The sequence below is a fragment of the Alternaria atra genome, assembly GCF_907166805.1.
Source record: "Alternaria atra isolate CS162 genome assembly, contig: 22, whole genome shotgun sequence".
NCBI classification, from domain to species: Eukaryota; Fungi; Ascomycota; class Dothideomycetes; order Pleosporales; family Pleosporaceae; genus Alternaria; species Alternaria atra.
The window spans coordinates 1689329-1710515 of NW_025091320.1; the positions used below are offsets into that span (position 1 = coordinate 1689329).

Sequence of the window (21187 nt, forward strand, 5' to 3'; positions counted from 1 at the left end):
CAGCACGGCGTAACGGAGTTGTATCTTGGTCGTCATTGAGTAGGCAACGTGGGTTTTGTAGACTTGGACAGCATAGCGCCGGTCACAGCATAGACGAGTCTTTAATATCAATACATTCAGCTCGTAGCTGCTTCAAAAACCAACCTTACGTTCAGAGTTGCTTTGCGCACATGTCGCAGCTAGAGCACATTACTTGATTCGATAGAGGGGCGACGCGTTCCCCGCGTGGCGCGCTGCACCGCCACAGCGTCATCATCCGACGACCACAAGTAGGTCGCAAGCATCACCTGAACTGCATAGCGCCAAACTGTTGCGCGCGTCTTGTTGCCCTACACCTGTATCACTCATAGAATCCTCTGCATACGGTATCTGACTATCTTACTTCGAATTCACAACCAACCCTCAACATCGCGTCTCCGGGACGCCGCGCAGCCCCGCATGTCTTCCTCGACCCCAGCGCCGCCATCGCCGTCGGCCAGCTTCTACGACTTGAGCGACGATGAAGAGGGCGAATACAACACGATCCGACATACAAGCAGTGGGAAGGGAGTGAAACTACTATACACAAAGAGCAAAGTATGTACAACCTCTTTGAATGCGACACCATGCAATCAACCTAACATGTGCAGGTATACGTACACCCTTCGCCTTCCTCAAAGGACAACATCCCAGGCTTCGTCGCTTTGGTTCAGCAGAAGTCGAATCGAACTGCCAACGATGCGCGTCCAGCCTCATCCTCCTCCGCTCGAAGCGTGAACGCGTCATCGCTGCTCCTCGCCTGGATCCCAGAGTCAAACCTCGGCGATGCATACGATACATACGTCAAGGTCGACCTATCAGACTCCTCGTCACCACCAAGACAGTCATACCTCGTGCCTCCGCCTCCTACACCATCCTCACACGCCGGGACTCCCGGCTATACATTCGCATTGCCTGTCAGCGAGATATACTCGGTTCTTATACGGCCACCGAGCATCGGCTGGTGGTTTGGAAGCGTCGTCATCAATACTCGAGCCGGAGACAGTTTCCCTGCACTTTTCTTCCATGATAGCGAGTGTCAGTCTACCATCATGCAGCGGAAAAAGTTGGCCAAGGAAAGCTTTGATCCGTTCGGCGACGGAGGGGGCATGTTTTGGGGTGGCGACGAGGTACTGAGATGGCTCAAGAGATATGTTACAGTTGAACGGTCAGGAGCTGATCCAAGCATATATCTTATCGACCCTTCGGAAGACGACAAGAAATCGTTCGGCAAAGACGTTGCACCAAGGAAGAGCACTGAAGGCAAAGCAGACGCATCATCCTCACAGCAGTCTGGTAAGCGGGACGGTGGGATGGATCCGGTCACAAAGGCGCTCAAGGAGGCCAGATGGAACTTCCTCGAGAAGCTCAGCCAGGTCACAACCTTCACGCGAAGGACTGCTCAGGCCGTGGCAGATAACCCCAAGATTCCGCCTCAGGTTAGGCGCCTGATCCAGAACCCCGAGGTACAGACATTACAAGAAGAGTTCGATAGCGCACGGTTGTATCTCGCGAGGTGGGCTATGGGCATTGCGGAGCAAAGCGAGCGGGAGCGCAACCAGCGAATCTGGACAGCGAAAGATGTCCTGGCTATGGAAGAAAGCGATGTCGGCGACTTCGAGATTCTCGATATGGACAAGATGACCATGGCCGACCGAAGGAAACCAGTCACTTTGACCGAGTGGAAAGGCTTCTTCGACCCCAAGGGACGGTTGCAACTGACACCAGACGAGGTCAAAGACCGAATCTTCCACGGAGGGTTAGATGCTGACGACGGTGTAAGAAAGGAGGCATGGCTGTTCCTTCTCGGAGTTTACGAATGGGATAGCTCAGAGGAAGAGCGACGTGCGAACATCAACAGCCGGCGAGATGAGTACATTCGACTCAAGGGCGCTTGGTGGGAGCGAATGGTTGAGGGAAACCAGAATGAAGAGCAAGAAGAGTGGTGGAGAGAACAGAAGAACAGGATAGGTATGTGCCATTGCGCGTTACGCCCTTGCTTGGAAGTTGGCTGACTTGTCCCATTCTATGGGGTCCGTTGTGTAGAAAAGGATGTACATCGCACAGATCGCAATATCCCCATTTTCGCCGGCGAGGATATTCCCCATCCCGATCCTGACTCGCCTTTCGCGGACGTGGGCACTAACGTTCACCTGGAGCAGATGAAGGACATGCTCCTCACATACAACGAGTACAACAAGGACCTTGGCTACGTTCAGGGTATGAGCGATCTACTTGCACCCATCTACGCAGTCATGCAGGACGATGCCGTCGCATTCTGGGGCTTTGTTGGATTTATGGAGCGCATGGTATGTTCCAAAGTCGTCGGATATTGAAGCTAGGTACAGCATTTGACGTGTATACAGGAGCGCAATTTCCTACGGGACCAGTCAGGTATGCGCAAGCAGCTCATGACCCTCGACCATCTCGTACAGCTCATGGACCCCAAGCTATATCTTCACCTTCAGTCTGCCGAGTCAACCAACTTCTTTTTCTTCTTCCGTATGCTGCTTGTTTGGTACAAGCGTGAGTTTGAATGGGCAGATGTATTACGTTTGTGGGAGTCGCTCTGGACCGACTATCAGAGCAGCAATTTCCACATCTTTATCGCACTAGCTATCCTAGAGAAGCACCGAGATGTTATCATGGCACATCTGAAGCACTTCGACGAGGTGCTGAAGTATGGTAAGTGGCATAATCGGAACGGTCTTCATTGGTAGTGAACAAAACTAACACCACTGCAGTCAATGAGCTTTCTGGTACTATGGATCTTGAATCAACGCTCGTTCGCGCAGAGTCACTCTTCAAGAGATTTCAGCGAACGGTAGAGACGATTGACAAGAAGGGCAACTTCCCTTCTGCCCCACAAGCGCGACAACGCAAGCTAGCTGCTGCAGTCGTGGCCGGTCCGGGACCCAATACGGCTGCAAGTGCATCGAAACCGAAAGATCAAGCAGCAACCTCGGGTATAGACAAAGGCAAGCAGGTCGGTGAAGAGGAGCGGGAGGAGGCGAGGGTCATCAGCCCTGAGCTACGTGCACTACTGAGCAGGAAAGTGGAGAAGCTCGATAAGCAGACCATCTTAGAGCATGGCGGTGGTGTTGGCAAGTAAAGCCGACCCGGATACTCTTGTGAATTACAGAACGGCGTTATGGTCTGGTAGGATACTTTGGCGAGTTATTCAGGGTTGCTTACACTCAATGAGGTGTTGGCCAGGTTAGGTACAATTGCGATCGGTGGTATCGCATCTTCACGTCCATCTTTCACATCGCTCCTCACTTCACACCTTGGCTAAATACAATAAATACATTTTCTACTGCTTGACCATTAGCCACGCTGGTAACATATCCTTCACTATCCTCGCTGCTATTTTTGTTTTCTCATACAATTAATGATTGAATTTAGTCCTTGTGCTCACATGTCCAGTTTGCAAAATTATTCTACTTCACACAGAGTTCGACTGCTTCACATCCACGATTACCAACGCTGCATCCACGCGATATGAACAAACTACGATCTGCCACCTCTTTAACCTTCAAGAAGACAAATACAGCAACAACAGACCTTCAATGCACTACATCAGCCGCTTCATTGATCGCTACTGTCCAACCCATCCGCACGACAATTCGCATTCTACACAAGCTCTCAACAGCTCCGCCACCTCTGCTCATCGTCACAGATCTCGGTCGAACTTTCACCATCGGCGCAAGCACTGTCATCGCAAGATGACGTCCTTCAACGGCCCCTGGTCCAGCGACCTTGACGCGTTCAAGAAGTCGGTGCAGTCAATGCCAGATCAGTACAAATCCTCTTTTGCCGCGGCATCCAAGAGCACTCTCGAGAAGGTCTGCGACCCAAGTGTTCTGCACATTTGGGAATCCGACTCCGATATTGATGGCCTTCTTCAACTCACTTCCGTTATTGCTAAGCTGTGCGACCTCGGTGTGCGCAAGCACAAGGGCGTGAACGAGAATGGTGGCAGTATGCTGATCATTGCTGAAGAAAGTAGAAACCGGAATAGCTTTGGTCGGATCTGTCAGTTGGTCGAGTATCTGACTGAGACTGAGGGTAAGAAACACCTTGAGGGCACGGTGGCAGTATTTAGCAAGATTGTAATAGTGAGGGGATGGGATAACAGTGTTTTGACGGGACAGCAAGAAGCGCTTGAGAAGACAGTGAAGAGAGTAAACACGGCTGTCGAGCGAGTATTAAAAATGGGTGGGTTGAAGAAGATTGTTTGGCATCATGGTGCTGTGCTGCACTTCTTGCTCCAGTGGATCAACGCGACAACATCCCCATTACGATCTGCCTTGTCTGCTATCACCATTACCGGATCGCTCAACCTCTCAGAAAGCATCGCTCCTTCAGTCTCTGGAAGAGCGAATAAACTACCCGATCTCGAGCGCCTGGAGCAATATGCGAAGAAACTAGACATACCCGTTGTCTTCCTCGATGCACCTAGTCAGCTACTCAACTTTGAGTATCTTGGTACGTATATATACTACTACGGTTACTACATCAATACTTACCTCCCTTCCTCGGTATTACGATCTCACCTCCATAAAGCGCAAGATGAGCTTATTACCTTTGCTTTCAGACTACGAGCTGCAAGTGAAGGCCGATACGGTAGCGATGCAGTCAAGATGGTGCAGAAGCATCTTGACGCGAGTAAAGCGAGACACTGGGCGAGGATATGTGTTAGCAAAGAAAGCTACAAGAAGAGCAAATGCAGAGCAGCTGGCAAAGATGAAGCGATTCATCATGCTGTTCAGTTGGCTGATAGCCCTTTTGCTCTTCTAGCTCATGATGCTGGGGTACCAGCATTTGCACGACTAGCAGTTGGCCCTGCATCTGCCTCCGCACAGGATTATTATACCGCGGCACCTGTCAATATCGGTTTCGCCAAATCTCAGATCCGACCCAGCAGCCCTGCGACTTTCCACATCATTATTCCACAGTCTTCTCAAGATCTTGAGAAAGTCACGAATCGCGTCCAAGGACTCATGATGGCCGTGTTGGAGCGCGTAAGACAGGAGAAAGGCAACCCGGTGCTTGGCGACACGGAAAGGGGGATGTGGAGTGCAGTCGCCAAGGCATGTGAATGGGCGATTGAGGGTTGCGACGACAGCAAGATGCCCAAGGGTGTGGCGAAGAAGGTTGGATTCGTCAAAGGGAAGTTGAAAGAAGGGACTTGGGGGTTCGCGCTAAGCCTACCCAAAGACGGAGGAAAGGTTATTACAAGCAACGCGGCTGCGGTAACGGCGATGCCGGAACCGCATTGTATGTATGGATTTGGTCAGGGCACGCAGCAGACTAGGGGATCGCATCCGACGTATGCTGGGACCGAGCAGCAGCAGATGCCGCAACAGGGTTATGGGGGTGGACTACCACAAGGGCCTATGCCGAGTCCCATTCAAGGTGCAGCGTATGCTCAGCAGGTGCCTGGTCAGGTGCTGACGCATGGTATGTATACTGGTGGTTACGGACAGGCTCATGGTCAACAGTATGGTAACGGTAATTTTGGAGGCGGGCAAAGTGCGGTTTTACCGTCGCATCGTGGATTTGAACATGGCGGAAGGGGTGGAGGAGGATATCCACAAAGTATGGGCGGACCTTGGTGATGCCGTCATGATGCTATGAAGTCCGATCAATGTTTCTCTGGTCGTAAGGGGACGATAAATGAAGAAACAACTGAATAAATATTAGGGAAAACCAGAATACACTGAGAAGTATGGCAAGTTATAGGCTTCGAGTAGTTGCTCGTGATGGTGACGATTGGATGAGAGGACGGCTAACCATCGTACTTGCGCGATACCGTGGATGCGAGAGAACACCAACGCATCCACAGTTGAGCATATGTATCAAATGTAGCGGAGATCCGATCCATATTCCTAGGAGATTCCTCAACCTTCAGCAACACAAAGTATGGGCCACAGAGACTGAAACTCCAGAGCACTATCACCTACGAGCGCTGATACGTCTCTTGGGTCTGGAAGCCATCAGCAAGATTCAACACATTTCAGTCTCCACGCCGGCCAACGGACCGTATCATATTCGAGACTGAAGCCCGTTATGCTCTGGGGACCTTGGAATCATACGTGGTGGAAAGGTGAAGATTTGGATCTGTTCCATCTCGGTAATCTCAAGAGTGTGCATCTCTTCTCGTCGAAAAGGACAGATGCTATGCGGGCTGAGTTACAAGCCGAGGACGACCAGCAGCATCACTAGGCTGAGATTGGTTTAAAGACCAAATGAACTGCTGTTATGATTACACTGGTGTGAGAAAGGCGGTACGTCGCGCTTAAGGATGATTCGTGTTAAGTTTAAGGGGCGTTTGCTGTACTCGTGTCAGGCGTGATGAGACTCACCCGCATGTGATGTCTTTTTCACGATGCATAGCAATCACAGCCATGCTTATAATGTGCTCTCCGCAGGCAACATGGGACATCCCCATGCTCGTGCCGTTCTTCTAACATGCCCCCAAAAAACCTCCACAACCACGCGTACTTCGAAGAAGACCCCACCGACGCACCACACAAAGACGTGGAAACCGAATTCGAGACAGGCGAATCTTCTAAGCCTGAAACCCCAAACAGGCAGAAGAAGGTCACCACTTCTGATAATCCAGAAGACGACCTCGTCACAGTGAGTCACGATAGTACACCCAGTCCTACCGCCAGCGATATCGTGTTGAAATTAAATTATAATGACTTTGTGGTAGCGTCTAATCTTCATCGTAAATGGCAGGAGAGTGGCTTGAATGAGCACGAGAGAAAGGCTAAGATGAAGGATGTGCAGAAGATATTCGACAATGAGAGGGAGGTGAGGGAGAGAAAGGAGGAGGAGATGAAAAAGAAATACGGGGAAGACGGTAAAGGCAGTGAGGGCAAGGGCAAGGAGGTTTAGTTCTTTGCGCTTGTCATTCACGGGAATAGCTACAGAACGATCGCAATTTTTCCATACTTGCGACCTTGTGCACCGAGAGCTTCCATGACTGACGGATACACTAATCTGTCCCATTGTTACTGTCCTCTATTGGAAATGCCGGGTTTGGTGTCTTCATCTCTGGAGGCATCGACCCACGTCTTGTGCGAGTGTGTGCCTAGGGTCGACTTCTCCTTGGCAAACCGGGTTCCTGTCGTAACGACGAAGCTCGCATTACCTGAGCTATCGGAACACGGCCTCAGTCTACGCCCATCTCCGCGCGAAGAGAACAATGTGCAAGCGGCTCATTATCTTCACTTTCACATTGCATCGTTTGTTCAGGGGAACAATGCGCAGGGAGCTCATTGTCTTTCACTTTCACTTTCTATTGTTTGTTCATTCAAAACTCATGCTCAGGAAGCCGAGAAGGACAGTACAACAAAGACTGTCGTCTTGAGAGGTATGGCAAGTATTTTTCTTTTTTATAAATAGAGGACGGCCTACTCTACGATTTCTTCAATCAATTCCCTTACTGCGCTTGTCTACTACATACGTCCACAGTATCTCATCAAAAGACACATCATCACACTAAACTGCTATAATGCCTCGAGAAGGCCCCGAACAAGCTCAACGTCGAAGGACAGTGAATGGCATAAGCAAGAAATGGAAGATAGCACGCCGAAGTAAGCATCCTAGAGGCCTGGTTAATCCGAGAAACACCTGCTACCGCCATGGCGTCCTGCAGCCTCTACTCCACCTTCCTCGATTTGTCAATTGGATTAAGAAGCACAACCCCCGAGGGACACACTGGCCTTGTCGGAGAGATGACCCAAATCTTGGATTCCCATCAGAACTCTTGACACAAGACATTCTTCAAGACGAGATTCGGAAGGCTGAAAGGAAGAACGCTAAAAGTGAGAGTGAAGGAGATGATGATTTATATAGGGGATGCGTTCCATGTCTTCTAAAGAGATTGGTGACAGCCTATTGGGGCAACATCGATATAGGGGGCCAACCACATTTTACACCTCAGCCTTTTCCACACCAGCACGATGCCATATTTCCGTTACATAAACTGACTGAACGCTGGTTCTGTGTCAGTCCTCCAGGGCATTTGGAAACACAAGACAGAACAACTCGTACAGCAAGAAGAGAGAACATGACAGACCAACAAGATGCAGACGAGTTCGCAAGACATATTTTCGCCGGTATTGAGTCTAGCTATGATCGTTCGTAAGTTCAATCTCAACCGAAATCTAATGTCACATACAATTTCTAAGCTAACCATTGATAGTACCCCTCAAGGAGCAGCACGTGGACATGAATATGACTCGCTCTTCTCCGTCAGACAGCGAGAAGTCCACACCTGCGGCCAATGTCACGACAATCTGGTTGATAAAGTCGAGGAACTAGCGCAAGGACTCATCGTTTACCCAAAGGCTGACGCCGACAATGACACGGTCCAAGATGCTATTACACGATCCCTGAACGAATCACGTGAACATAAGTGTAAGATGTGCAAGAAGGCAAAGGTGAATCTAGACACCAGGTGTTCAATTGTAGCTGCACCGGAATATCTCCGTATTTACCTCAGCCCTTACACCGTCGTCAAAAGTTACGGCAAGGACGAGAACGGCAACCATGCATCGGACACGAGTGTGACCAAAAATACCAGACACATCGAGATACCCGATATTCTTGATATAACACAACATATGAACTATCCAGAAGCAATCGAGAATCCTGACCCAGTACACTATAAGCTTGTTTCTGCTACATATCATCGGGGGCAAGAGCTCACCTCGGGTCACTACACAGCAGCTGTTACCGGTCCGACGCTCCAAGGTCGCCGAACGCGACCACAATTTTTCTGCAACGACGCGGCTATCACCAGTCTGACTCCGACTGCCGCTCGGCCGAACGCCATTACGGGGAATCCCATGGAAGGCGACTTCGATGCTATTGCTCTCTACTATGAGAGAATTGCGCCTACGAAGAATCCTGTCGACTTAGTTAAAAAGCTGAAGACGGCGGATCAGATTATAAGAGATCAGATTGTTCTAGACGGGGCGGGAGCCAGGAGACGTAGCTCTGGTAAATCTGGAGAAAAGGCATAAATAGACGACAAAAATGGTTTCATGGGAAAGACCAGTCGTGAGAAGGGGGTACACATCACTCGTCTGAATACGGTTCAGAGAGAGTTCCTATATTGCTTGTCGTCTGCTTTTTAGTATGCAGTTGTAGTTGTAGCGTTGTTGTGATTGCATAATGATTTCATTTTTTTCTCTCGCCTTGCCTGACTTGCTAAAGTTTGTCGTCTATGCTTGCCGCGCGATACTTTTCTAAACTGGAAAAAATAATGTCCACGCATAGTACTCCTTACGCCCTGTCCTTTCGTCTTACATCTTGTAGTTCGACAGTGACTTCCTGTACAGGATCGAATATACCACTAATCTGCTCCAAAGACAGGCCCTTCGTCTCCGGCACGTAAAAGAATATGAAGTTGATAACAGCGATCAGAACACCAATGTAGACCAAATAGTACTTCCAAGCAATCTTGTCAATCGCCACCGGATTCACAAACTGGTTGAAGGTAATAGATACTGCTTGTGATACCCAAAATACACTTGTGCCTTTGGTTCGAAGATGGCTCGGCCAGATTTCATTGACGTAGAGGATGGGTATGGGTGTCAGACCAATGACATAGCCGCCGAAGAAGAGGAAGAGGAACACGATGACTGCGTAGCCTGCAGATGTGGAGCCGGTAGCTGAGTATAGAGCCGAGCAGATCGTTATGAGCACCATGAAGACTAACATCAAGCCAGTGGATGTCAGGAAGAGGCGCCGTCGACCAGCCTTCTCGCATAAAAGTGCGGCACCACAAGCTAAGAGCCAGACGTAGATCTGGAGTCCGCCGTTGATGCCTTGTTGGTGGAGGGAGTTGGTGATTCCGACCGTTCGCAGTACCGGCGCTAAGTAGAAGCTATGATATTGTGAGCAGCTTTTCCTTTGGTACATGCGTTGACACTCACCTGATGATTCCGTTTCCAACCCACTGTGTGGCTACGGCTATAACCACGGACAGAATGAGACGTTTGCGGTTGCCTGGTGTCGCAAGCAAAGCAAGCCAGCCAGTCGTGTTGTTCTGAGCCTCAACCGCAGTCGATGCACACATCCTTGCGAACTCCGAACACACTAGCTCATCTCCATCAAGACCATTAGCATGATACCGTACCATGATAGATTTGGCCTTCTCTTGTTCCCCATGCCGAACAAGCCATCTAGGTGACTCGGGGCAGAACATGATCAAACTCAGCTGCGCTAGTGACCAGAACAGCTGGATAGCAACCGGTAACTTCCATGACCATGAACCCCGTATTCTCAGAGCCCCGTAGGATGCCCAAGCCGCAGTAATCGAACCAATGAAGTAGCATGTGTTGAAGAGCGCACCTGCAATAGCTCTTTGACGTGGATGCGCCAGTTCGACGAGTAGAGCCGAGGACGAAATCGTGTTGGAGATGCTCGAAAAGCCAACGAGTATACGCATTCCAAGGAATTGATCAAATCTTGTGCAGAATATTTGCCCCGTAAAGCCGGCTATCATTCCAATGTTACCAACGATGATTCCCACGCGACGGCCGTACTTGTCCGATAGCCAGGGTGCTGGAAAGAAAGCAGCAATGCATCCCATAGATTGAGCAGCTGTAACCAATCCGAGTAACTTAGGATGGGAAAGTCCCTGTATATCGTGGAAGTATCTGGGGTTGGCAATGAGATTTGAGATCAGAGAGCTGATGTAGCCGTTGGCCATGGCCCCTATGTAACATGCGAGGAGCAGAAAATTGAGTTTCCGCATACCAGAATCTTTCCACCACTGTGGATGCGTGTCGTTGGCCAAAGTCTCCATTTCGAGGTAAGTCGTTGGATGATGCTCGTTCCAGTTGGGAATGTCCGTCGGTTGTACTGATAGAAGGATATGTAGTTACACGTGGACGAACTTCGGCACCTAGAAGGATATCTTATCTGGTGGATGTAAGGATCTTCTGACGTCTTGCCGTATTCAAGTGGCGGTGAAGTCTAAAGAACGATGGTTGTCATCTAGCCGGTGACGCGGTGTAACATTCCAAGGTCAGGTGCTTACGACCATAGACTCTACCATGACTCGTAGCACCATACGCAACCAGTCATTGGTATGTAGCAAACATGCCGTTACCGTGGTATTCCCAACTCCGCCATGGCTTCCTATTCGTCAGACTCTGCTGGGCAAGACTATCAGGCCAATCAAGACCCAGTCCCCACTCGGGGAATCGGGATACCATATTATGATCTAGGAGTCTTGCAAATCTTAACTAGAACACATGAATTGCATTTCAGGACACTGACTGTCTGAAACACGTAGACGTGCTTTCACCTACCTACCATACGTCCGAACCAACCAGCGTTATTGAGACATGGACTATCCCTCTGCGGTGATTCTTCTTCGCCGTTGTCACTATCATCTTGTTTCGCAGCTTAGAAGGTTCGGTGGAACGAGGGTTATAGGATCGTTCTTGAGCTTATTCAGACTATGGATGTGATCAAGCAGCAGTTGACGATCCCTAGTACGCTTGGTAGAAAGCGGAAAGTAGAAGTCTTGACGACTTTGTGCATTCTGCTATCCTTCGTTGTACTATGCTTCCCTCTTTTGTAGTCTGTTCGTGACTGGGTATCATATTGCTCGTTCTTGGTGTCGCTGTCGCCGTGCTCTACGTGCGATTTTGTACATTTTGTAGGCCATGTCCGTATGGTCTTATTGTCCCTCCTTTTGTCTTGCATTTCATGTCATCGACATCAAGCCTTCTTCTCCGCCTCGTTCCCCTGCCATGCCAGACTCCACCTCCTCTTCAGCACATCTATGCTCTCCTGTGTCGACCTCCCTTTCTCTTTTTCTTCGCGATTTATCCGTGTAAAAGCCGCAGCAAGACCGATGGATATGGCGAAAAGAGGATCGAGACGTCTGCGCAGACAGTCAGCTTCTGGGTGTGAGTTTGATGGATATTCAACACTCACTTTGATATTATGTATTGGATCGCCATGATGTGGGGTTCGCGAATGTGCTCTTAGAAGCAATGCGGTCGATTGCCTGAGATGGAGCGGAGGTTGTTCGTTCGTTAGGGAGATTTGAGTAGTTATGGGAGCTCTGTGCAGGTGCTAGTTTCTGCAAGGATTGATTGCGTGTTGAAGTCTCGATAAACTTCTACCAGATCGCGTCCGTTGACGATCCACTGCACCTGCATTTGCTGTGGTCCGTGCCTACCGCCGGCTTGGAGCTTCCCCACGTTCCGGCTGCGGCATATGGACTACTCCAGCAAGCACGCTTCGAGAAGCGCTTACTGAAAGCATGGAAGGATACTTTAGAAGCTGCTAGTGCGTTCCACGTTGCTATGTATGTTTTCCATGTATCAAGACTTGAATGTAGTGACCGTGCTCTCGAGGTTGTTCAGATGTCCTGTGAGGCGGGTGATGGCGTCATGGGTTTCAGGCCGGAGGAGCCGCAAGTCACGCTTCCTCGTCAGGTACGGATAGCGCTTCACGCGGTACAGGCGAGACGTCACAGATGGGGTCATGTGAAGCTGTTGATGTTGGATTAAGTCCGGTGCATTTGGGCTAATATGTGATGATCAAACTACAGGTACAGCGCAAAGGAAGAAGCCAATTTGCCCGACCGCCACCTTTGCTCTCCGTGGAGCTGGATCTCCAGCGAATGTGCATTGTAGCTGCCTAGTGCTTGATCCGCCTCATTCTCAGATAGTAATTGCCTCGCGCTGAGTAATGACGAGTCTGCCATGGCACCAAATCGCCCATCAAGAATACCCATCAATCACCCAGCCGATGTAGTGTTGCCATGAAATAATAAAGAAACCCGTGATCCGATAACGCCCGTGAGTTCGCCGCGGCCTTGATAACCGATAGATAAGGGGATGCGGGATGGAGCGGGCTCCCTAGATGGCCTCGCCGAACGTGTTCTCTCCCGAGTACCTATAAGTTTGTCAGCAGTTGGTCCGCGTTGCGCTGTGGAGGAGCTACGTACGTGATGTACAGGAAGCCATCCTCATCCTTGTGCTCCTCATATATCGAGCTCATGAGAGCAGCAGTAGGCGGCAGGACCTCGTCGACGAAGATGAAGATGGCCTTCTCAGGCGACAGCTTAATCCGCTTGCGGATCACGTAGACGAACTGGCCGACGGTCAGGTCGGCAGGTACTAGGTACTTCTTCTTGTCGATGGTCGCAATGTCCGACTTCTCCACCTTCTCGCAGATAACCTACGCGTTGTTAGTTGTTGCGCATGGCGAGGCAGATGATGAGGCAAGAGGCAAACGTACGGGAATGCGGTCGTTGTACTTCTGGCGAATGCGCTCCGCCTCGGCCTTGCGCTTCTCGAACGGGTGCTCGTCCTTGAACTTGGAACGCATCTTGGGTGTTGATGAGGGTGCTGTGTAGTTGTATCTAAGTGTGTAGAGTGAGCAGGCGAGAGTATTATCAGTTGTGTGGGTGGAGATGTAGGACGGTGAGGGTGCGGGCGGTGTGGGAGTTTAAGGGCAGGCAGCAGAGCGGGGCGAATCACTCCCAGCCTTACATAACCTCCTTGGTACCAACGCTCAAAGTCAGTGAACCATGCAACTGACAGCCAACGCTTCACGCGCCAGGCAGGTGCGACTTTACCTTGAGACAGTGCAATCAACCCTCTTTCGTCATGCTAGTACAGCCCTTCTCTTGCGTGAAGGGCGACCTGACTCTTTTGTATGGCTGTGCTGACCGCTTCGCGCCGTCCATGTCACTTGCTCAGCTCCCATGACCTGGGATACCCGAGTGTATTCCAGTCTTGAGTCATCTAGCGACTCGGGGCACTGCCACTGCATATATGCGCCGTGACGCCATCTTGAGCTTGAAGTAAGCTGCACTATTCCCTCGTTCGGAGTTACGACACGACGCGTTTGACAGCGCGTTCGCTGCATAGTAGCGCGTCCCACGAGCACCTTGCCGCTCATGGCGACGTGGCTGTCTCCTTGGACGCCTCTGAACGTATCAAGACGCGAACGATTGCAACCCATGGACTGTAGGACTCTGTTCAAGATACAGTGGTAGCAGTTACCAAATCCTCCAGGCGGTATCTGCAAGCGAAACGTCACTACCGTACACTGCAGGCTTACAGACAATCGCCTCTCATATTCCAACTCAACGAAAGGCGTGAACAGTTCATTTGGGAGTATTTGCAAGAGCTTCCAGCATTTCCTCGCTGTCGTGGTCGATAATGGGCAAGTTTGCCGTATTTGCATGATGCAGGTACCGATACCGCTAAGCACCGAGGAGCTCCACTGATGATGCGCCCACCGTGGTGTGATGCACGACAACTTTCTACACGTCTAGCTTCTCTCACAGACTCAATATAAATCAATTCGCAACTTCAACACTCCTCCCATAGTCCTTGCATGGTGAACCTCTCATACATACCCCGCCTACCCGCCATGCGTCCATTCCGATCTTCGTTCCGCATTTCAAGAGCTCTCGAGCTTCCCCACAACTATGCGCCGCAACGAGTACTGCGCTCAAATCCTATCCGCAATAGGCAATTACATTCTTCTCCAAGTCGCCGGTTAGACCTGCCTTCAGGAAAGAAACCGGAGAAGCCGGACCCTCTGGAAGAATGGCGTAATCCTCCACCGAGCAAATGGCCGAACAGGATACGGTTGCTATTTGTACCCTTCATCGGGGCCTTGATCTATTCTATGGTACACAGAGACTAGTCGTATTCTTGCATTACAAACCTTTTTGACCATGTCACAGTGGACGGACGACACGATCAAGACCGAAGCACCTTCCATCGCCGAGAAGGATGCCCTACTCAAACGCGAGAATGGTGTCTCCGAACAATCGCCCATGCGCCTCCGAATGGAGCAGTTCATAAAGCAACACCAGAAGGTGATTGTAGCTGAATTGGAAAAGGTGGATGGTACCAGATTCAAGATCGACACATGGCAGCGTCCAGAAGGCGGTGGTGGTATTACCTGCATCCTGCAGGATGGCAAGGTGTTCGAGAAGGGAGGCGTCAATACGTCAGTCGTATACGGTCGTCTGCCAAAAGCAGCCATACAGAAGATGCGCGTCAACCACAAAGCTCTTGACCCAAACGTCGATTCCCTCGAGTTCTTCGCCGCAGGCCTGTCCATGGTCCTCCACCCGCACAACCCCAACGCACCAACTGTACATCTCAATTACCGCTACTTCGAAACCGCTGACGAGACGGGAAACACGAATGCATGGTGGTATGGCGGTGGCTGTGACCTCACACCCTCCTACCTTTACGACGAAGACGCGATACACTTCCACGGCGCTATCAAGCAAGCATGCGATAAGCACGATAAGGCATACTACCCGCGGTTCAAGAAGTGGTGCGATGAATACTTCAGCAACAAGCACCGAGGCGAGACACGAGGTGTAGGCGGTATCTTCTTCGACGACCTAGACGAGACAGAGAAGGACCAGGAGCAGCTCTTCTCGTTCGTCCAGGACTGCTTGTCTGCCTTCCTACCTTCGTACATACCCATCATCAACAGGCGGAAAGACATGCCCTACACAGACGAGATGAAGCAGTGGCAGCAGATCCGCAGAGGACGATATGTAGAGTTCAACCTCGTGCACGATCGTGGGACAGCCTTTGGTTTGAATACACCTGGTGCGCGGGTGGAGAGTATTCTGATGAGTCTGCCGCTCACAGCGAGGTGGCAGTATATGCATGAACCCGCAAAGGGCAGCAGGGAAGAGCGGCTGCTGGAGGTGCTCAAGAAGCCAAAGGAGTGGGTGTAGAAAGCCTGGATGCAGACTTTATACATTTATGTGCCATTTAACAAAAAAAAAGCGGGATATATGTGTGCATCGTTCCAGCCATTGGTTTATAGTCTTTCCACTACCCACACTTTTACTTTTGAAGTCTTTTCGTATGTAAGATTCACGAATTCGAAAGACCTAGCTCCTAAAAACATGTTTTTTTTTCCTTCTTTCACGAGTGGTAAATCTCTGGGAGGCCCATTTGACAAAGAAGACATGAGCCTTCGCTTTCACGTTTGCCATATGTGACCTGGATATGAGGAATGATGGGGGAATTGGAAGGGGTTTTACCACATGAAAACTCTGCAATCACCTTTTGGACGCCATCATTCACTTTTAGAGTGATGAGTGAAAGAGCAAACTTTTCGAACGGAGGGTTTGTACTCGCAAGAGCAGCCTTAATCCCCAGCATGTATCATCTGGGGGTCTGATTATCGAGAATACACTTTTTTAAGAGTCCCTCCTCAAACTCTTGAGTTGCTGGTCGAGGGCTTTCTGGTTTTGGTATATCCATACAAACTAAGAAGGCATTTTGGGCACACTCTGAGTAAGTATGTCATGTCAACAGGAACAGGAGGTTATTTTGTCTAAAAATCGAATTGCCACTACTCATTGTTGATAGGGCGAATGAACAAGCCCTCATTATTGTATGACGTTGCCGAAAAGTACAAGAAAGTTGAGATGAACCCGCTCAACGCTACGCTATGCACGCAAAAGTTCACAATCACCACCTTTCCTAAAAGAAAAGGGAAAGGTTGTCGCATCAACGCTGAAGTCAATACCTAATAAGCCCTGACTTTCTTCCCATCTCCATTGGTGCCAACATCAGCCTTTCTCTTTCCAAGTACTGAATCAGGTGTGCCTGGCGTCTCCATACCAACACCCTTACCATATACCTCCTCAAAACAAGTAGCATGGTAAATCTTACCACCTACACTCACGGCATCCATCCACACGAAGTCGTTGGCCTCCACATTCCACTGTGTCTCAAACTTATCCTGGCAGATGGGACACGGCGCCTGTTGTAATGTGACGTCTTGTGGTACGCTCACATAGCGATCTTTGGCTTGCTTCTTCGGTTTAGCAGCACCAGTACCGGAAGAAGTGCCGTTGGACTGGTTGGGAGCTGTCTCATCCACTTCGCGGTACTCGATCCACTCCTTCTCGGGGATATACCAACTACGGTGTACGCCTCGCTTGCCGGCATCAGGGTCCTTGACCTTGAAATGCCAGTCCATGTGACGTGCCTTCTTTTCTTTGCCTTCAGGCGTGTTCTCAAACCGACGGCCACATGTGGCGCAGATGTTGGGCTTGGCTTCGTAAAGGCGAGAGATAAGATGTAGACGAGGCTTCTTCATCGACGCAGTCGTAAGCTCGATCTGGTCCATCAAGTCAGTAGGCGCCGATGCGTGTTGCGTGGTCGACTGAGATGCAATTGGAGTTGGGTTCGCAGGCATGCCACCGGGTACACCACTTAGCGCTTTCAGAAGCCACTCCGCTGACCCAAGGGCTGGAGCTGCAGCGGGAGGTTGCGGTGGTAATTGGGGAAGGGGGGTGCTTTGCACAGGCGTGGGAGGCATTGAGGGGGGTGCGGCACCCGGTTTGCTGAATTGTGCAAGCAACGCGGCGAGATTGGCAGTGGGTGTCGCGGACTGGGTCGGTGGGGGAGCCTGAGGTGCTGGTACTGGGGTCGAGACTGGTGGCGGAAAGCCTTGGAATGGCATTTGAAATGGGGCTGGAGCAGGCACCGAGTTTGATTGTGCCGGAGAGGATACGCGTTTGAGTAATTCTGCCAAGTTCAAAGCAGGTGGGTTCGGGGTCGGTGCGGGTTGCGGAGTCGACTGCGGCGGTGGCCGGAAGCCTGCAAGAAGTTGTGCAACATTCGGTGGAGCACTGCTCGGAGGTGCGCTTATTGGAGAAAAGTTGGTTGGATAACCTGGAGGCAATGCGTGTTGTGGCGGGTATACTGGAGTGGAAGGAGCAAATGTCGGTGTTGGTGCTGGTGGAGGTGCCAATGCTCGAACCTGTTGGCGTACAGCCTCTAGTTGTTGAGGAGGCAACGTCTGCGTATCTAGGATCTGCTTCAGGGACAAGAGTGCCGATAACTTTGTGCGTAGGGCAGCATCAGCTGGGTTGTGCGCGAACATGTTCTGTGTTGTGCTAATAAGCTGAGTCACTTCCACCTTCAAGTCAGCAAGGTCAACCGATGACATGGGCTGCGCGTGCTGTTGAGGCTGTTGGTATGTAGGGGGTGTGGGTGCGTGTGATGGCGGCCCATACTGAGGAGTCGGGGGTTGTGCCTGGGCTAGATGTTAGCAGTTTTTTTTGGAGACTGTAGTGGTGGAGACGTACTGGTCGAGCACGCGGGTCGTTGGGAGCAGCATAACGTGGGCCAGTTTGCGGCGGCGTTGATGTACCCCTCCAAGCGACGTTGAGCGACGGAGGACGAGGTGGAAGTGCGTGCTGTGGGCGAATCTGCTGCTGAGCTGCGCGGAATTTAGCCAGTGCATTCTCGATATCCTGCGTCACGTCGGCTTGGAACACAGGACGTGGGTCCATGGACTCAGGGACAGGCATCTTCCACGTCTTCAGCAAGCCTTCCATGTTTTTGCGGGTATTCTGATCCATGACGAGATAGGCGTCCATGAAAGTTCTGTAAAGGTTGCGACCGATGTAGACAGTGTATGGGGTGCCGACATTCTTGACGATGGAATCAAGGACATATAGGGCGGGAAGTTTCCATTCAGGGCGAGTCTATACATGTCAGTCACCAATGGACAAATTGAGTGTTTGTGGAATGGTGGAGTTGTTAGTCCTCTAGCATCCAGGACTTACCGATTGGATATGCTTCTGGAGCTCGTTGGATATGGCTTCCGCATATTCTGTGTTTTCTTTGGCGATGAGGGTTAGATTGCTAATCTCAGGTCTGCTGTTCATCCTCAAATCTTGCAGGGCATCTCGAAAGTCGGCAGCCACTTCAGCAGCTGGTAGAGACATGATGGGCAAGGACTGGGAGTTAGACAAGAAGGGATATGTGCTGTGTTAGAGGAAGAAGTGAAACTTGCGCGCAAAGGGCAGAGTGAGCGGCTGGCTTCGCGGTCGGGAAGTCGCAACGCTGACGATGTCGATGCCAGATGAACAATAGACGATATGCTTCCTCGCTCTCGACGAACACACGTAATGACAGTGCTTGTGTTGGATACTAGCTATGGCCGCGCCAAATGACGCAGTGTGAAGACTGCGCCGGTACAGCTAGGCAGTAACAAACTCGCTCTCCTCCAGCTACTGCAATCCTCCTTCTGTCTGTATGTCCTTCCTCCTTCAAGCCAACAGTGAGGCGGCAACGCGCGATTGCAGACGTGTCGCAATAGAGCCCCCAAGTGACTCACAGACGCCGCGACGATGCCGAAGCCTATGCAGGGTGCCGTCTGTCTTGGAGCTCGTCAGTTGAAAAGCGGAAAGGCAGCGTCAGTCGGCCTCTGTAAGAAAACTCGTCGTGCAGACTTGTGCAAGTGTCGTGGTGGGGGCCTGAGGTTGGTGGTCAGGCGAGTGAGTGGTTGAACAAAGGTGGAGCGGCTGCGGTCTTTGACAGCAGCAGTCGCGAACAAGCCGGGGCGCGCGGTTGCGACTGCCAAGCCCGGCCACGGCAAATCGTATCACCGCGCGTCATGGCAGTCGCGCTCCCTGGAACTTTCCTTTGAGCATCTCTTGATCGCCGTTCGCGCCTCCTGCACCTTTACTGCGATCAGCCACCGTCCAACGAGCCCGTATCCTTAGCGCCGTCCCATCGACACCTTGATCTTGACGACATAGGCCAAGACTGCCAGTATGGAGGACGTCGAGTTCAACCGGTCGCATTCCAAGTCGCCGCTACCAGAGGCTGGCGACGACCCAGCCGATCCTCTGCGCCCCGAGATTGACGAGGAAAACGCTACCCCAAACCCCCCCATCGGTGATCCAGACCAAGATATGGAGGTAACAGAAGACCGACCTGGCGAGATGCCCGATCAGGACGACATCGAGGCTGGCTTGTCAGATAACGAGTCGGTGCTTTCTGAGGCGCTGGATGACGACCAAATGGATGAGCAGTTTGGCGACTTCGACATCAACAATGTTGCCATCGATGAGCGCCCGGCGCAGGCTATCGACGAGGACAATGTCAAGCAGATTGGTGTACACAAGCGGAAGCGCACTGCAGGAGAGGGTGAAGAGCCAAAGAAGAAGAAAAAGAGGGCCGAAAAGCCACGCCGGAAGAAGAACAAGGACGGCGACGAGGATGGCGATATTGCCCAAGGTGACAGGCGTAGCAAGCGGTCCAAGAAGGCAGGCAGGGTCCGCGACGCAAGCCCAGATGGCGATCCAGATGAGCACCTTTCTCCTGAAGAGCGTGCGTACTTTAATATCTAGAATCAAACTCGTTTACTAACTGCGGTTGTAGGACGAAAGAAGCAGCTCAATGCTCAGATAGACAGTATCGTCAGCACCAGCTCAAATCGCCGCCGCAAGAAGGATGGCATTGACCTCGAACAAATGGCCGACCAGGAAATTGAGGAGATGCGCCGCCGTATGGCAGCAGCCGCCGAAGCCGACAACGAAGGCAGAAAGCGCAACGAGCCGGCGCGACACAAGCTCAAACTTCTGCCAGAAGTCACAGCCCTGTTGAACAAGAACACACTGAGGGATACTATTGTGGACCCTGAGGTGAACCTGCTCGAGTCGGTGCGCTTCTTTCTGGAGCCCCTCAGCGATGGTAGTCTTCCCGCATACGACATCCAGAAGGATCTCATGGCTTCGTTAGCAAAGTTGCCCGTCAACAAGGACACACTTGTCGCCTCTGGCATCGGCAAGGTCATCATGTTCTATATCAAGAGCAAGAAGCCCGAGTTGACCATAAAGCGACAAGCCGAGCGCCTCTTCACAGACTGGACGCGTCCTATCCTTAGGCGGACAGACGATTACCGCAAGAAGGAGTTTGCCCAGGCCGATTACAATCCAAGGTATGTTTTACTCTTGCATACTTCACTACGCATACTGACCATATCTAGTCAAATGAAGACTGGCGACAGGTCCGCTGCCAGCAGCCAAGCAGCAGCCGTCGCGGCCACCCGAAAGAAGCAGCTCGAAGCCCCGAAGGCCTTTCAGCGCGCCCGTATGGAGTCTGGCCCTACTACGTATACTATCGCACCCAAAAGTAGTGTCGTGTTCAACGAGAACGCAAGGAGCCGTTCGAGCAACGTGGATATCATGAAGCAGATCAGGGGAGGTCGCAGCGGAGGCAGGCGTTGAGCTGGATCTCACAGCGTTGTTGGTGTCTAGGATGCGTTTTCTTCCCCGTCTGGCTTGAGATGAAGCCGTTGTGGCTATTGCTCTCGACATCAC

The 21187-nt window shown here is 51.2% G+C and overlaps 9 protein-coding genes across 9 annotated transcripts; 6 read left to right on the forward strand and 3 right to left on the reverse strand.

The window, feature by feature from the left end:
- Nucleotides 1–438: 438 nt before the first annotated feature.
- On the forward strand, nucleotides 439–3130 carry ALTATR162_LOCUS3334 (uncharacterized protein; the record flags this gene model as incomplete). The annotated part of the gene is made up of 5 exons (XM_043310940.1): nucleotides 439–576; nucleotides 630–1989; nucleotides 2086–2327; nucleotides 2385–2703; nucleotides 2763–3130. 5 exons carry the CDS (start codon nucleotides 439–441, stop codon nucleotides 3128–3130), a joined length of 2427 nt encoding a protein of 808 aa, XP_043166875.1.
- Nucleotides 3131–3743: 613 nt separating this feature from the next.
- Nucleotides 3744–5639, forward strand: ALTATR162_LOCUS3335 (uncharacterized protein; the record flags this gene model as incomplete). Its single annotated transcript, XM_043310941.1, has 1 exon — nucleotides 3744–5639. One exon carries the CDS (start codon nucleotides 3744–3746, stop codon nucleotides 5637–5639), a length of 1896 nt encoding a protein of 631 aa, XP_043166876.1.
- An 853-nt stretch (nucleotides 5640–6492) lies between these two features.
- ALTATR162_LOCUS3336 (uncharacterized protein) lies at nucleotides 6493–6924 on the forward strand (the record flags this gene model as incomplete). Its single annotated transcript, XM_043310942.1, has 1 exon — nucleotides 6493–6924. The coding sequence occupies one exon, from the start codon at nucleotides 6493–6495 to the stop codon at nucleotides 6922–6924; it is 432 nt and encodes a 143-aa protein (XP_043166877.1).
- A 1177-nt stretch (nucleotides 6925–8101) lies between these two features.
- On the forward strand, nucleotides 8102–9059 carry ALTATR162_LOCUS3337 (uncharacterized protein; the record flags this gene model as incomplete). The annotated part of the gene is made up of 2 exons (XM_043310943.1): nucleotides 8102–8175; nucleotides 8237–9059. 2 exons carry the CDS (start codon nucleotides 8102–8104, stop codon nucleotides 9057–9059), a joined length of 897 nt encoding a protein of 298 aa, XP_043166878.1.
- Nucleotides 9060–9321: 262 nt separating this feature from the next.
- Nucleotides 9322–10849, reverse strand: ALTATR162_LOCUS3338 (uncharacterized protein; the record flags this gene model as incomplete). The annotated part of the gene is made up of 2 exons (XM_043310944.1): nucleotides 9322–9925; nucleotides 9975–10849. The coding sequence occupies 2 exons, from the start codon at nucleotides 10847–10849 to the stop codon at nucleotides 9322–9324; spliced, it is 1479 nt and encodes a 492-aa protein (XP_043166879.1).
- Nucleotides 10850–12923: 2074 nt separating this feature from the next.
- Nucleotides 12924–13395, reverse strand: ALTATR162_LOCUS3339 (uncharacterized protein; the record flags this gene model as incomplete). Its single annotated transcript, XM_043310945.1, has 3 exons — nucleotides 12924–12960; nucleotides 13013–13245; nucleotides 13306–13395. The coding sequence occupies 3 exons, from the start codon at nucleotides 13393–13395 to the stop codon at nucleotides 12924–12926; spliced, it is 360 nt and encodes a 119-aa protein (XP_043166880.1).
- A 1053-nt stretch (nucleotides 13396–14448) lies between these two features.
- On the forward strand, nucleotides 14449–15787 carry ALTATR162_LOCUS3340 (uncharacterized protein; the record flags this gene model as incomplete). The annotated part of the gene is made up of 2 exons (XM_043310946.1): nucleotides 14449–14712; nucleotides 14768–15787. The coding sequence occupies 2 exons, from the start codon at nucleotides 14449–14451 to the stop codon at nucleotides 15785–15787; spliced, it is 1284 nt and encodes a 427-aa protein (XP_043166881.1).
- Nucleotides 15788–16590: 803 nt separating this feature from the next.
- Nucleotides 16591–18805, reverse strand: ALTATR162_LOCUS3341 (uncharacterized protein; the record flags this gene model as incomplete). The annotated part of the gene is made up of 3 exons (XM_043310947.1): nucleotides 16591–18108; nucleotides 18161–18562; nucleotides 18644–18805. 3 exons carry the CDS (start codon nucleotides 18803–18805, stop codon nucleotides 16591–16593), a joined length of 2082 nt encoding a protein of 693 aa, XP_043166882.1.
- Nucleotides 18806–19636: 831 nt separating this feature from the next.
- ALTATR162_LOCUS3342 (uncharacterized protein) lies at nucleotides 19637–21094 on the forward strand (the record flags this gene model as incomplete). Its single annotated transcript, XM_043310948.1, has 3 exons — nucleotides 19637–20195; nucleotides 20247–20805; nucleotides 20854–21094. 3 exons carry the CDS (start codon nucleotides 19637–19639, stop codon nucleotides 21092–21094), a joined length of 1359 nt encoding a protein of 452 aa, XP_043166883.1.
- Nucleotides 21095–21187: the final 93 nt, after the last annotated feature.